A 16529-nucleotide genomic window follows, 5' to 3' on the forward strand; every position below is an offset into this window, starting at 1 on the left:
TATTAGGTCATCTGTATTACTGGGCTATATCAGCCAAGAGGGTAGTGGTAGTTGAAAAAGAACTGAGTTGGAGACATTTTCACTTTCTCTTGAGCAACGTTTTATAGCCTACCTTTTAGGAGTGGGACGATTTTCAGACAGAGACAAATATGGGTGATCAATAATATTTTTTTAGGCAATGTAGTAAACTATAGCCTAATCATATTTAGGAAGTACCTTTCCTTGGAAAGATATCTGCCCCGTTCTTCTCCCACCCCAGCATAGACAGTCTACTCTATTGCATTGGGACCACACATACACTGAGTGTACAAAACATTAAGGACACCTTCCTAATATTGAGTTGCATCCCAAAGTTGTCTGGTTTGACCGTCCGCTCCCAACCGCAGCATGAACAATACAGACTGCGCCACAATGATCTCTGTCGGGACCCGCAGCCCTCTACTTCCAACACCCGCAGTAAACAATGTGACAGAGAGACGGTGTGACAGAGAGACAATGTGACAGAGAGATGGTGTGACAGAGAGATGGTATGACAGAGAGACGGTGTGACAGAGAGACGGTGTGACAGAGAGACAATGTGACAGAGAGATGGTATGACAGAGAGACAATGTGACAGAGAGACAATGTGACAGAGAGATGGTATGACAGAGAGATGGTATGACAGAGAGACAATGTGACAGAGAGACAATGTGACAGAGAGATGGTATGACAGAGAGATGGTATGACAGAGAGACAATGTGACAGAGAGATGGTATGACAGAGAGATGGTATGACAGAGAGACAATGTGACAGAGAGACAATGTGACAGAGAGATGGTATGACAGAGAGATGGTATGACAGAGAGACAATGTGACAGAGAGACAATGTGACAGAGAGATGGTATGACAGAGAGACGGTATGACAGAGAGACGGTGTGTGCGTGCACGGCAAAGCAGGGTCTATGTCAACAGAGAGACGGTGTGACAGAGAGACAGTGTGACAGACGACTGTGTGACAGAGAGACGGTGTGTGCGTGCACGGCCGAGCAGTGCCTATGTGACAGAGACCTGGGTGAGAAGGAGTAAACTGGGGAGGAGGGGTGAGGAGTTCAGCGAGGAAACATAAATATTTAATCAAGGCCAGATTGAGAGAGGGAACAAAGGGCACAGAGATGATCGCCTACCAAACTGTATCTTTCCCATAGAACAGAGATGATCGCCTACCAAACTGTATCTTTCCCACAGAACAGAGATGATCGCCTACCAAACTGTATCTTTCCCATAGAACAGAGATGATCGCCTACCAAACTGTATCTTTCCCATAGAACAGAGATGATCGCCTACCAAACTGTATCTTTCCCATAGAACAGAGATGATCGCCTACCAAACTGTATCTTTCCCATAGAACAGAGATGATCGCCTACCAAACTGTATCTTTCCCACAGAACAGAGATGATCGCCTACCAAACTGTATCTTTCCCATAGAACAGAGATGATCGCCTACCAAACTGTATCTTTCCCATAGAACAGAGATGATCGCCTACCAAACTGTATCTTTCCCATAGAACAGAGATGATCGCCTACCAAACTGTATCTTTCCCACAGAACAGAGATGATCGCCTACCAAACTGTATCTTTCCCATAGAACAGAGATGATCGCCTACCAAACTGTATCTTTCCCATAGAACAGAGATGATCGCCTACCAAACTGTATCTTTCCCATAGAACAGAGATGATCGCCTACCAAACTGTATCTTTCCCACAGAACAGAGATGATCGCCTACCAAACTGTATCTTTCCCTAGAACAGCGATGATAGCCTACCAAACTGTATCTTTCCCATAGAACAGAGATGATCGCCTACCAAACCGTCTCTTTCCCATAGAACAGAGATGATCGCCTACCAAACTGTATCTTTCCCATAGAACAGAGATGATCGCCTACCAAACCGTCTCTTTCCCATAGAACAGAGATGATCGCCTACCAAACTGTCTCTTTCCCACAGAACAGAACATTGTTGTGTCTTTTAATCCTGATATGTTCTATATGGTTTACCAGAGGACCACTTTTAATCATGATATGTTCTATATGGTTTACCAGAGGACCACTTTTAATCATGATATGTTCTATATGGTTAACCAGAGGACCACTTTTAATCATGATATGTTCTATATGGTTTACCAGAGGACCACTTTTAATCATGATATGTTCTATATGGTTTACCAGAGGACCACTTTTAATCATGATATGTTCTATATGGTTTACCAGAGGACCACTTTTAATCATGATATGTTCTATATGGTTTACCAGAGGACCACTTTTAATCATGATATGTTCTATATGGTTTACCAGAGGACCACTTTTAATCATGATATGTTCTATATGGTTTACCAGAGGACCACTTTTAATCATGATATGTTCTATATGGTTTACCAGAGGACCACTTTTAATCATGATATGTTCTATATGGTTTACCAGAGGACCACTTTTAATCATGATATGTTCTATATGGTTTACCAGAGGACCACTTTTAATCATGATATGTTCTATATGGTTTACCAGAGGACCACTTTTAATCATGATATGTTCTATATGGTTTACCAGAGGACCACTTTTAATCATGATATGTTCTATATGGTTTACCAGAGGACCACTTTTAATCACGATATGTTCTATATGGTTAACCAGAGGACCACTTTTAATCACGATATGTTCTATATGGTTTACCGGAGGACCACTTTTAATCATGATATGTTCTATATGGTTTACCAGAGGACCACTTTTAATCACGATATGTTCTATATGGTTAACCAGAGGACCACTTTTAATCATGATATGTTCTATGTGGTTTACCAGAGGACCACTTTTAATCATGATATGTTCTATATGGTTTACCAGAGGACCACTTTTAATCACGATATGTTCTATATGGTTTACCAGAGGACCACTTTTAATCATGATATGTTCTATATGGTTTACCAGAGGACCACTTTTAATCATGATATGTTCTATATGGTTTACCAGAGGACCACTTTTAATCATGATATGTTCTATATGGTTTACCAGAGGACCACTTTTAATCATGATATGTTCTATATGGTTTACCAGAGGACCACTTTTAATCATGATATGTTCTATGTGGTTTACCAGAGGACCACTTTTAATCATGATATGTTCTATATGGTTTACCAGAGGACCACTTTTAATCATGATATGTTCTATATGGTTTACCAGAGGACCACTTTTAATCATGATATGTTCTATATGGTTTACCAGAGGACCACTTTTAATCATGATATGTTCTATATGGTTTACCGGAGGACCACTTTTAATCATGATATGTTCTATATGGTTTACCGGAGGACCACTTTTAATCATCATATGTTCTATATGGTTTACCGGAGGACCACTTTTAATCATGATATGTTCTATATGGTTTACCAGAGGACCACTTTTAATCATGATATGTTCTATATGGTTTACCAGAGGACCACTTTTAATCATGATATGTTCTATATGGTTTACCAGAGGACCACTTTTAATCATGATATGTTCTATATGGTTTACCAGAGGACCACTTTTAATCATGATATGTTCTATATGGTTTACCAGAGGACCACTTTTAATCATGATATGTTCTATGTGGTTTACCAGAGGACCACTTTTAATCATGATATGTTCTATGTGGTTTACCAGAGGACCACTTTTAATCATGATATGTTCTATATGGTTTACCAGAGGACCACTTTTAATCATGATATGTTCTATATAGTTTACCAGAGGACCACTTTTAATCATGATATGTTCTATATGGTTTACCAGAGGACCACTTTTAATCATGATATGTTCTATATGGTTTACCAGAGGACCACTTTTAATCATGATATGTTCTATATGGTTTACCAGAGGACCACTTTGGAAACAAGTGTTTTCATTACTAATCGCCTACCAAACCGTCTTTTTCCCATAGAACAGAGATGATCGCCTACCAAACCTTCTTTTTCCCACAGGACAGAGATGATCGCCTACCAAACCGTTTTTTCCCCACAGAACAGAGATGATCGCCTACCAAACCTTATTTTTCCCACAGAACACAGAGATGATCACCTACCAAACCGTTTTTTCCCCACAGAACAGAGATGATCGCCTACCAAACCTTATTTTTCCCACAGAACACAGAGATGATCACCTACCAAACCTTCTTTTTCACACAAAACACAGAGATGATCGCCTACCAAAACCGTTTCTTTCCCATTTAACAGAGATGATCGCCTACCAAACCTTCTTTTTCCCACTTAACACAGAGATGATCGCCTACCAAAACCGTTTATTTCCCATTTAACACAGAGATGATCGCCTACCAAACCATTTATTTCCCATTTAACACAGAGATGATCACCTACCAAACCATTTATTTCCCATTTAACACAGAGATGATCACCTACCAAACCATTTATTTCCCATTTAACACAGAGATGATCACCTACCAAACCATTTATTTCCCATTTAACACAGAGATGATCACCTACCAAAACCATTTATTTCCCATTTAACACAGAGATGATCGCCTACCAAAACCGTTTCTTTCCCATTTAACACAGAGATGATCGCCTACCAAAACCGTTTCTTTCCCATTTAACACAGAGATGATCGCCTACCAAACCATTTATTCCCCACAGAACACAGAGCGATGATGACTCAAACAGTGACTCAGTAGAGAGTCACAGATGATCTGCTAAGATGTTTACACTTCTTCAGTCTGGCTATGGCTAGAGTTGAGATCCACCAGCTCAAATGACCAGGACAAACAATGAAATACACTAGTTACATTTTGGTATCTTGCTAGAATAACTACACTTAAAGTCTGTGTTAGTGTTCCTCCCTGTCACATGATCTCGTGTGAGAGTGTCCTTTCTGCATGAGATGTATCCATGTTCAACCATTTATTTCCCTATACAGAAGTCTCTGAATATGATGTCCAGGATCTCCTCGGCTCCGACCCGTCCTGTAATGCGTCCCAGGTGGGTGAGGGCGAGGCGGACCCCCTCTGCGGCCAGGGCCAGGTCTTGGTCTCTGTACTGGTGGTACTGGTTCAGGGCCGCGACACTCTGCTGGAGGTGGGCTCTGTGACGGGCCTGGGTCAGACTGGGAGCTCCGCTCAGAGGGTCACCACACCTGGATGGAACAGATGTGTTATAACTGATGTACTGTATGTAGGTGAGCCGGCCGGCGCTGCCAAATATTTCAAAAGAACGGGGTGTTTGATCTTCAGTCTGGGAGCTGCTATCAGCGTTACTTTCTTGAAAGACTCAGGATGTATAAAATCTAATCAGAGTTTATTCCTCATATCCACAGGATACGGCGGGCTGTAAACAACACAATGAAACACCTACCGTAGGGTAAGCACAGGGTGTATAATGTTATGACTCATGTTATGACAAGTCATGCATGATATTATCAAAAGCTTAGGGACCAATCATAACTTACTTGCGATACCAAAGAGTTTGATTTTGAATGAATTGCACAATGAATCTATCAATCAGAGTTAGGATTCCGCCCATGGTGACTACCTGATATACAGGAAAACCATTTAAAAAACCTACGTAGAAGCATACAGTAACATTAACACAGAACTATACTCTATACTTACAGAGTCTTGACCCTGCTCTGCAGCACAGTGAGGAAATCCTCCAGCCCTGTACTGGTATAGCAGGACAGAAAACATGCAGGAGGGAGACCCGTGATCTCTCTCAGCTCTCCCTCTGTTCTCTCCCTCTGCTCCTCAGGTACCAGATCACTCTTGTTGAGCACCAGCAGGACCCTGTCTGACGCAGCCTTCATGCCGGCCTCAGGGCTGGGCAGCACAGTGCTGAGGTACTCCTGGAGGAAGGCTGGTACTAGCTGAGGGTCTGGGGGTAGCTGCGTGGAGTCCACCACTACTAGGGTCAGATCAGCCTGCTCCACCCTGAAGGGAAAATACGCAATCAAATAAAATGTTATTTGTCACATGCTTCGTAAACAACAAGTGTAGACTAACACACTGACTAGACCGGGCGCGCGAAGGCGTGCATCCACGTGCGCATGTTGATTCTGTCCACACACACCAGACGCGATCAGGACACGCAGGTTGAAATATCAAAACGAACTCTGAACCAAATAAATTAACTTGGGGGTCGAAAAGCATTAAACATTCATGGCAATTAAGCTATCTAGCATACTGTTGCTAGCTAATTTGTCCTGGGATATAAACATTGGGTTGTTATTTTAACTGAAATGCACAAGGTCCTCTACTCTGACAATTAATCCACAGATAAAAGGGTAAACCTCCTTCATCTTCTTCTTCTTCTGACTTTATATGGCAAATAACTTTAATGTCCATTACCACCACCAACTGGACTGGAGTGTGGACCTCAGTTCATCTTTCAATCACCCACGTGGGTAAACGCTCATAACAACCAATGAGGAGAACCTCCCGGGTGGCGCAGTGGTCTAGGGCACTGCATCGCAGTGCTAGCTGCGCCACCAGAGTCTCTGGGTTCCCGCCCAGGCTGGGCTGGGTTCGCGCCCAGGCTCTGTCGCAGCCGGCCGCAACCGGGAGGTCCGTGGGGCGACGCACAATTGGCATAGCGTCGTCCGGGTTAGGGAGGGTTAGGGAGGGTTTGGCCGGTAGGGATATCCTTGTCTCAGTATGTAAAAATGTAATAAAATGTATGCACTCTACTGTAAGTCGCTCTGGATAAGAGCGTCTGCTAAATGACTAAAAATGTAAATGTAAATGAGAAGGGAGAGGCGGTACTTGCAGCGCATCAAGCGTCACAAATAGAACCAAGTTCTAGTTTAGCGTCTGGCTACGCAGACGCTCGTTGACAGACACGCGCGAGCAGCTTGGATGCAATGATTGAATAACATGTCTAAATTTGTTTTGCAATGTTCTCGCGAGCGGTGTAGTCAGCATGTAACAGTGAAATGCTTACTTACCGGCCCTTCCCAACAACAGTCAATAATATAAAAAAATAACATATGTGATGAGTAACGATAACTTGGCTATATACACGGGGTACCAGTACCAAGTCAATGTGTAAGGGTACTAGGTAATAACTTGGCTATATACACGGGGTACCAGTACGAGGGTACAAGGTAATTGAGGTAGATATGTACATATACATTACATGACCAAAAGTATGTGGACACCTGCTCATCAAACATCTCATTCCAAAATCATGGGCATTAATATGCTGCTATAACAGCCTCCACTCTTCTGGGAAGGCTTTCCACTAGATATTGGAACATTGCTGCGGGGACTTGCTTCCATTTAGATGTTAGATTACTCCAGAGAACGCGTTTCCACTGCTCCAGAGTCCAATGGAGTCGGCTGGAGTGGTGTAACGCTTGCCATTGCGCATGGTGATCTTAGGCTTATGTGCGGCTGCTCAGCCATGGAAACCCATTTCATGAAGCTCCCAGACGAACAGTTCTTGTGCTGACGTTGCTTCGAGAAGCAATTTGGAACTCGGTAGTGAGTGTTGCAACCGAGGACAGACAATTTCAGCGGTCCCGTTCTGTGAGCTTGTGTGGCCTACCACTTCGCGGTTGAGCCGTTGTTGCTCCTAGACTTTTTCACTTCACAATATCAGTACTTACAGTTGACCGGGGGCAGCTCTAGCAGGACAGACATTTGACGAACTGACTTGGTGGAAAGGTGGCATTCTATGACGGTGCCACGATGAAAGTCACTGAGCTCTTCAGTAAAGCCATTCTACTGACAATGTTTGTCTATGGAGATTGCATGGCGGTGTGCTCGATTTTATACACCTGTCCACAAATAGCCGAATCCACTAATTTGAAGGGATGTCCACATACTTTTGTACATATAGTGTAGTTAGGGGTCCTGTTCAGGGTCCTGTTGATTCCAGAATCGGTGCATCGGTACTGCTTGACGTGCGGTAGCACAGAGAGCAGTCTAAGACTTGCGGTTTATTTGCACGCCAACGTAGTCTCGTCATGATGCCGGCTCATCTGCCTCTTTTGCGCCGTCACTTCCTCTTTTGAGTCCCCGGGATTAGGGTCTGGTCCAGAGTAAGCAGAACATCCAGAGTAAGCAGAACGTCCAGAGTTAGCAGAACATCCAGAGTAAACAGAACGTCCAGAGTAAACAGAACGTCCAGAGTTAACAGAACGTCCAGAGTAAACAGAACGTCCAGAGTAAACAGAACGTCCAGAGGAAACAGAACGTCCAGAGGAAACAGAACGTCCAGAGTAAACAGAACGTCCAGAGTTAACAGAACGTCCAGAGTAAACAGAACGTCCAGAGTAAACAGAACGTCCAGAGTAAACAGAACGTCCAGAGTAAACAGAACGTCCAGAGTAAACAGAACGTCCAGAGTAAACAGAACGTCCAGAGTAAACAGAACGTCAGGAGTAAACAGAACGTCCAGAGTAAACAGAACGTCCAGAGGAAGCAGAACGTCAGGAGTAAACAGAACGTCCAGAGGAAGCAGAACGTCAGGAGTAAACAGAACGTCCAGAGTAAACAGAACGTCCAGAGTAAGCAGAACGTCCAGAGGAAGCAGAACGTCAGGAGTAAACAGAACGTCCAGAGTAAACAGAACGTCCAGAGGAAACAGAACGTCCAGAGTAAACAGAACGTCCAGAGTAAGCAGAACGTCCAGAGTAAGCAGAACGTCCAGAGGAAGCAGAACGTCAGGAGTAAACAGAACGTCCAGAGTAAACAGAACGTCCAGAGTAAACAGAACGTCCAGAGTAAACAGAACGTCCAGAGGAAACAGAACGTCCAGAGTAAACAGAACGTCCAGAGGAAACAGAACGTCCAGAGTAAACAGAACGTCCAGAGGAAACAGAACGTCCAGAGGAAACAGAACGTCCAGAGTAAACAGAACGTCCAGAGGAAGCAGAACGTCCAGAGTAAACAGAACGTCCAGAGGAAGCAGAACGTCCAGAGGAAGCAGAACGTCCAGAGTAAACAGAACGTCCAGAGTTAACAGAACGTCCAGAGGAAGCAGAACATCCAGAGTAAACAGAACGTCCAGAGGAAACAGAACGTCCAGAGGAAGCAGAACGTCCAGAGGAAACAGAACGTCCAGAGGAAGCAGAACGTCCAGAGTAAACAGAACGTCCAGAGGAAGCAGAACGTCAGGAGTAAACAGAACGTCCAGAGGAAACAGAACGTCCAGAGGAAGCAGAACGTCCAGAGTAAACAGAACGTCCAGAGTTAACAGAACGTCCAGAGGAAGCAGAACGTCCAGAGTAAACAGAACGTCCAGAGGAAGCAGAACGTCCAGAGTAAACAGAACGTCCAGAGTAAACAGAACGTCCAGAGTTAACAGAACGTCCAGAGGAAGCAGAACGTCAGGAGTAAACAGAACGTCCAGAGTAAACAGAACATCCAGAGTTAACAGAACGTCCAGAGGAAGCAGAACGTCCAGAGTAAACAGAACGTCCAGAGTAAACAGAACGTCCAGAGTAAACAGAACGTCCAGAGTAAGCAGAACGTCCAGAGTAAACAGAACGTCCAGAGGAAACAGAACGTCCAGAGTAAACAGAACGTCAGGAGTAAACAGAACGTCCAGAGTAAACAGAACGTCCAGAGGAAGCAGAACGTCAGGAGTAAACAGAACGTCCAGAGGAAACAGAACGTCCAGAGTAAACAGAACGTCCAGAGGAAGCAGAACGTCCAGAGTAAACAGAACGTCCAGAGGAAACAGAACGTCCAGAGTAAACAGAACGTCCAGAGGAAACAGAACGTCCAGAGTAAACAGAACGTCCAGAGGAAACAGAACGTCCAGAGTAAACAGAACGTCCAGAGTAAACAGAACGTCCAGAGGAAACAGAACGTCCAGAGTTAACAGAACGTCCAGAGGAAGCAGAACGTCCAGAGTAAACAGAACGTCCAGAGGAAGCAGAACGTCAGGAGTAAACAGAACGTCCAGAGCTGCCGACTCGTTGAAGTACAAACTGCCATTCAAATGGAGGTTAGTGATCGCTGTTCTGCTCTCCAGAAGATCATAGGAAATGATGGCGGAGACATTGTGTAAAAACATTTTTTAAGATCAGCGTAAAAAAACACAAAACAGCAGAACTGGTCAGGAGTATGTACATTTTTTGCTATCCACTGCAGTCCCACTTTATAATCCCCCAGATTAGAATAGAATTGCGTAGCATTGTCAATTTTTATTGTCCATTTTTGTTGAAACAGAAAAGCATAGGTAGGGAATCTAGAGACAGTCACATAATTAACTGTATCTCTGTGGGGACCCCCCTCCCCTGGGACTCTCCCCTGCCCCCAGGGACTAGCAGCAGTAGCAGCAGGATGCTTATTCTGACTACCTCCTTCCTGCCCTCCCCCAGGTCATGAGCCCTGGATCCCCTGACAGACATACAGAAAGTCCCCTTAAGCACAAGAACTGCCTGCACTTCCTACCGGGCCAACTCTCCCCTCTCCCTCTCGTCAGCCTGGCCAAGTCTGTGGAGGGTGAGGGTGTGTGTGTGTGTGTGTGTGTGTGTGGGTGTGTGTGTGTGTGTGTATATTCAGGGACGAGTATATACATTGCTGCTGCTATTCTACACTGGTGTAAACAATGGAGACAGCCGTTAGGATGGAGTGCTCTGGTATGTATGTATTTGACTCTGTCACTGTGTGTGTGTGTGTGTGTGTGTGTGTGTGTGTGTGCGTGCGTGCGTGCGTGCGTGCGTGCGTGCGTGCGTGCGTGCGTGCGTGCGTGCGTGCGTGCGTGCGTGCGTGTGTGTCTCACCCTCTGTATGGTAAATATTAATGTGCATAGTGGCACATCCTCCCACCTCCTGAGTGTGTTTACGTCTGGTATTTATATCCATACATTCTCTTTACACTGACGAACTGGAACTGAAGCCAAAATACAACATATGGAAAAAGCCTTGAATTATTTCTTCCTTCCTTTGTTTTTGAGGATTTTCAAGTATCTTGTTCATTTTGTTCATATTGCCCATACAATGTAGACAACACTAGACTTTGTTCTGTACAGAAGTCACAGGAAGAGACTCCCAACAATGCTCCATAACGTATTGTTTAAGGTCTTTCCATATCCTAGTCCTGATGATAAGAATTCATGTATTCATTTTAGGTGAACTACATAACAAAGATATTCAATTAGTTGAAATGGAACATGCATTTTGACCATAATGCTTTGCACCATATACAGTATGTGGTGTAGTGTATATACCTCTGACGGGCTCTGCGGACCCCCTCTCTCTCCACGCTGTCTGAGGAGTCTCTGAGCCCTGCGGTGTCACTCAGGAGGACAGGGAAGCCTCCAATGTCCAGAGAGGTTTCTACAATGTCCCTGGTGGTGCCCGCGATGGGGGACACGATGGCTGCTGGACGCTGGCCTGGACAGAGAGGAATAGAGAGAAAGATGGAGATAGACAGAGATCGAGAGGGTGAGAGATATAGGAATTTGGATAGACAGACAGACAGACAGACAGACAGACAGACAGACAGACAGACAGACAGACAGACAGACAGACAGACAGGGAGAAGGAGAGAGAGGGAGACAGGGAGAGAGAGAGGGAGACAGGTAGAGAGAGAGAGGGAGACAGGGAGAGAGAGAGGGAGACAGGGAGAGAGAGGGAGAGATAGAGAGAGGAATTGGGATAGAAAGATGGAGAGACAGACAGACAGACAGACAGACAGACAGACAGACAGACAGACAGACAGACAGACAGACAGACAGACAGGGAGAGAGAGAGAGAGAGGGAGAGATAGAGGGAGAGATAGAGGCAGAGAGAGATGAATTGGGATAGAGAGATGGTGTGACAGACAGACAGACAGACAGACAGACAGACAGACAGACAGACAGACAGAGACAGACAGACAGGGAGAGAGAGAGGGAGAGAGAGATAGAGGGAGAGAGAGGAATTGGGATAGAGAGATGGAGAGAGAAACAGACAGACAGAGATTTTTTATTTTATTTCCCATATATCTTCTCATCTATTAAAACCTCTACAACTAAATATAGTCATGGGAAATACTAACCATTGAAGTGTCCTATTCTTGGTTATTTGGAATCAAAATAAGATCCTCGACAAACTCATCAACCTTCTCCTGCCATGGGATATTTTCATCCACAACCACGCCTCTGTTCAGTGGAACTACGTACAAAGAGTAAAGTGTTCCCTCCCCGCTGCCCAGCCAGACAACTGACAGCCCGGGCCATTACTCTGTGTTAAGAGCTGTGGCCGTTGAGTCAGGCCCTGGGAAAGACCAAGCTCAATAGGAAACAATAACAGGATTTTATCTGGAGGCTGATAAATACGTGTATTATTGTGATAGGAAGCCCTGTGGCGCAGCAGCCAAACAACCATTACACATGGTTTATACAGAGCCTTGCTTTATGATGCAGGATGTCATATCTCAAACTCACGAGCACATGACTGATAAACAAAAAAAGTTATTTTCTCTTTAAGGGACATGGGACTAAAGCAGTGTCGTGAATAGTCAGTGTGTGGTCATTGTGTCGTTCTAAAGTGTGGAGTGTGGAGTGTATCAGGTGTATATTGGGGGTGTGTATCAGGTGTATATTGGGGGTGTATCAGGTGTATATTGGGTGTGTATTGGGTGTGTATCAGGTGTATATTGGGGGTGTATTGGGTGTGTATCAGGTGTATATTGGGGGTGTATCAGGTGTATATTGGGTGTGTATTGGGTGTGTATCAGTTGTATATTGGGGGTGTATTGGGTGTGTATTAGGCATGTATTGGGCGCGTATTAGGTGTGTGCTAGGTGTGTATTGGGTGTGTATTAGGTGTATATTGGGCGTGTATTAGGTGTATATTGGGGGTGTATCAGGTGTATATTGGGGGTGTATCAGGTGTATATTGGGGGTGTATCAGGTGTATATTGGGGGTGTATCAGGTGTATATTGGGGGTGTATCAGGTGTATATTGGGGGTGTATCAGGTGTATATTGGGGGTGTATCAGGTGTATATTGGGGGTGTATCAGGTGTATATTGGGCGTGTATTAGGTGTATATTGGGGGTGTATCAGGTGTATATTGGGCGTGTATTAGGTGTATATTGGGGGTGTATTGGGTGTGTATTAGGCATGTATTGGGCGCGTATTAGGTGTGTGCTAGGTGTGTATTGGGTGTGTATTGGGCGCGTATTAGGTGTGTACTAGGTGTGTATTGGGTGTGTATCAGGTGTATATTGGGCGTGTATTAGGTGTATATTGGGGGTGTATTAGGTGTGTATTAGGCATGTATTGGGCGCGTATTAGGTGTGTGCTAGATGTGTATCGGGTGTGTATCGGGTGTGTATCGGGTGTGTAGTAGGTGTGTATCGGGTGTGTATTAGGTGTGTACTAGGTGCGTATTAGGTGTGTATCGGGTGTGTATTAGGTGTGCACTGGGTGTGTATTGGGGGTGTATTGGGTGTCTATTAGGGGTGTATTAGGTGTGTATCGGGTGTATATTAGGTGTGTATTAGGTGTATATTAGGAGTATATTAGGAGTGTATTAGGTGTGCACTTGGTGTGTATTGGGTGTATATTAGGTGTGTATTAGGTGTATATTAGGAGTATATTAGGAGTGTATTAGGTGTGCACTTGGTGTGTATTGGGTGTATATTAGGTGTGTATTAGGTGTATATTAGGAGTATATTAGGTGTGTATTAGGTGTGTATTGGGTGTGTATTGGGTGTGTATTAGGTGTATATTAGGAGTATATTAGGAGTGTATTAGGTGTGCACTTGGTGTGTATTGGGTGTGTATTAGGTGTATATTAGGAGTATATTAGGTGTGTATTAGGTGTGTATTGGGTGTGTATTGGGTGTGTATTAGGTGTGTACTTGGTGTGTATTGGGTGTGTATTAGATGTGTATTCTCTAGAATTAAAAAAGGGAGAATCATGTTTGTTTGTTTTTTACAAGCAAATCTCTATTTCACTTGTTTTTGAGAAACGTACACAACCCAACGATTCACTTCCTCATCCTTGTTGTGTCGTACGGGGGCTCTGAAAAAACATGAACAAATTATCCAAAAACCTTTTAGAAACACTCAGACTCAAGCGACTCAAAAGCTATACAGAATGGAACAGCTGGATTGGGGAAACGGCTCAAAGTCACACAACATGGAATAAACTGCTGCGGATAGAGCCCCCATACTGCAAAACGAGGATAAGGAATTGAATCGCTGGTTGGTGTACGTTTCTCAAAAATAAGTGAAATCGCAACAACAACAAAAAAACGTGTCTGGAACCTTCTAGAACATGCCATTTACATCAGAAATAGAGATTTGGTCATAAAAAAAGCACATTTTTCCTTTAAGTGTAGGTGTATGACCACTCATACATGGCTGTCCATAGAAATGAGGATTCGCCCTGCAATGTGTCATACTGTGTGTGTGTGTGTGTGTGTGTGTGTGTGTGTGTGTGTGTGTGTGTGTGTATTATTCTTACAGAGTGTGTTGAGCAGACTACTCTTCCCAGCATTGGTAGCTCCTGCTATGACCACCTGTACTCCGGTGCGCAGCCGCTCTCCTCTCCTCTCGTCCTTTAGGTGTCTCTCTATCTCTGTCTCCAGCTGGCGCACTGAACTGTCCACTGGGAAGGGGAGACGGGCAGGGACAGGACGACACGGAGTCAAGTTCAATTTCATGTTTGCTTTCCAAATAACCAATGCCATGGAAACAGGAGAAAGTCTCTCTGCTCTGTGACATGTGAAACTAATCAATTAATGTCAACAATATTGTGACATATTTATAACGTGTCTGATGTGAAACAACCTTTTTAAACGCCGATTACATGAGATGAAAGAATCTCACCCATCGTGTAGACCCCTGTCCACTTAGCTATGAACCAGAGGTGGCTCTGACTTCTCCTCTGAGAGGAAAGGGCCCAATGGCGTGCCACCAAAATAAATGCCACGCAGCAAAGCATCTGTCCCTAAATCAAAAGATCAGAGGCTTCTGTTCTCTCAGCTGCCCCACCAGACTGCAGCAGGCGACACTGAGGGGAATTTCCCTTCCCTCCCCTTCCTCTCACTCTCCAAAAAACACAGAAAGAGAGAGAGAAACACAGAAAGAGAGAGAGACAGAAAGAGAGTGAGAGGGAAGGAGAGAGACAATGGAAGACAGAGACAGAGAGGTGGTAGAGAGAGAGAGAGAGAGAGAGAGAGAGAGAGAGAGAGAGAGAGAGAGAGAGAGAGAGAGAGAGAGAGGGAGAGAACCAGACAGAGAGACAGACAGACACATAGAGAGAGACAAATAGGTGGTAGAGAAAGACAGAGAGAGATAAATAGAGAGACATAGAGACAGAGAGAGAAACAGAGAGAGAGACAGACAGACAGAGAGACAGACAGACAGAGAGACAGACAGAGAGACACAGAGAGAGATAAATAGAGACAGAGAGACATAGAGACAGAGAAAGAAACATAGAGAGAGACAGACAGAGAGAGACAGACAGAGAGAGACAGACAGAGAGACAGACAGAGAGAGAGACAGACAGAGACAGAGACAGACAGAGACAGAGACAGACAGAGACAAACAGAGAGACATAGAGATGTGACAAATGTCAAATGAAAAACATAAGCAGCAAAACAACCCAGAGCTGCGATATGAATACTTAGAAACTCTGAAACAGTATAAACAAACACTGAAACACAATAAATTGAATTATACCAACAAGACACTTGATGAAATTGAAAACGCAATTGACCAAAATCAGTTCTGGGACATGTGGAACAGTTTAAGCACGACAAAGCCACAAGAATTAACCGTAGAAGATGAAGGAATTTGGAAAACTTATTTTGATAATCTATACAAAAACATCCCACAAAAAGACTTACAACAGAACCAATTAGAAATTCAAGAAAAATTGAACATCCTTGAATCAGTCATTAAAAACAACCAAAATCCATTAGATGACCCAATAACACAACAAGAACTAAATGAAAAGCACAAATCTATCAAATCTAAGAAAGCTTGTGGTCTAGACAACATCAGAAATGAAATGCTGAAAAACAGCACACCTGAGTTGCAAAATGCTACATGGTATTAACTTCTGGCTGCTTTCCTGATGTCTGGAATTCAAACCTTTCTTCAAGAAAAAAATGTAATAAGTAAATGTCAAATTCACTTTCTCCCTAACCATCGCACTACTGACCATATACCTTACACATACTAATTAATAAACACGTCCATCAAAAAAAAGAGGGCAAAATCTTTGCTTGCTTTATTGACTTTAAAAAAAGCATTTGATTCTATTTGGCACGAAGGGCTATTCTACAAAATTCTCCAAAGTGGGCTTGGTGGTAAGGTGTATGACTTCATAAAACATACAGCTGAAGTCAGAAGTTTACATACACTAAGGTTAGAGTCATTAAAACTCATTTTTCAACCACTCCACAAATTTCTTGTTAACAAACTATAGTATTGCCAAGTCGGTTAGGACATCTACATCTACTAAGTCATTTTTCCAACTACTAAGTCATTTTTTTGTTTACAGACAGATTATTTCACTTATAATTCACTGTATCACAATTCCAGTGGGTCTGAAGTTTACAT

The 16529-nt window shown here is 43.7% G+C and overlaps 1 protein-coding gene across 3 annotated transcripts in view; it reads right to left on the bottom strand.

The window, feature by feature from the left end:
* Positions 1-3830: 3830 nt before the first annotated feature.
* The window catches only part of gtpbp3 (GTP binding protein 3, mitochondrial), a 37612-nt gene continuing 24913 nt past the window's right edge, over positions 3831-16529 (bottom strand). For 2 of the 3 annotated variants that reach the window (XM_039002924.1, XM_039002922.1), the window contains exons 6-9: positions 14425-14568; positions 11194-11359; positions 5628-5942; positions 3831-5152 (exon numbers count right to left, since the gene is read on the bottom strand). In XM_039002924.1, coding sequence (XP_038858852.1) covers positions 4921-5152; positions 5628-5942; positions 11194-11359; positions 14425-14568 — 857 coding nt within the window. In that variant the 3' untranslated portion in view covers positions 3831-4920. The remainder of the gene's footprint in view (positions 5153-5627; positions 5943-11193; positions 11360-14424; positions 14569-16529) is intronic. The other variant, XM_039002925.1, reaches the window with a different exon arrangement.

This window comes from Salvelinus namaycush, chromosome 10 (genome assembly GCF_016432855.1).
Source record: "Salvelinus namaycush isolate Seneca chromosome 10, SaNama_1.0, whole genome shotgun sequence".
NCBI lineage: Eukaryota > Metazoa > Chordata > Actinopteri > Salmoniformes > Salmonidae > Salvelinus > Salvelinus namaycush.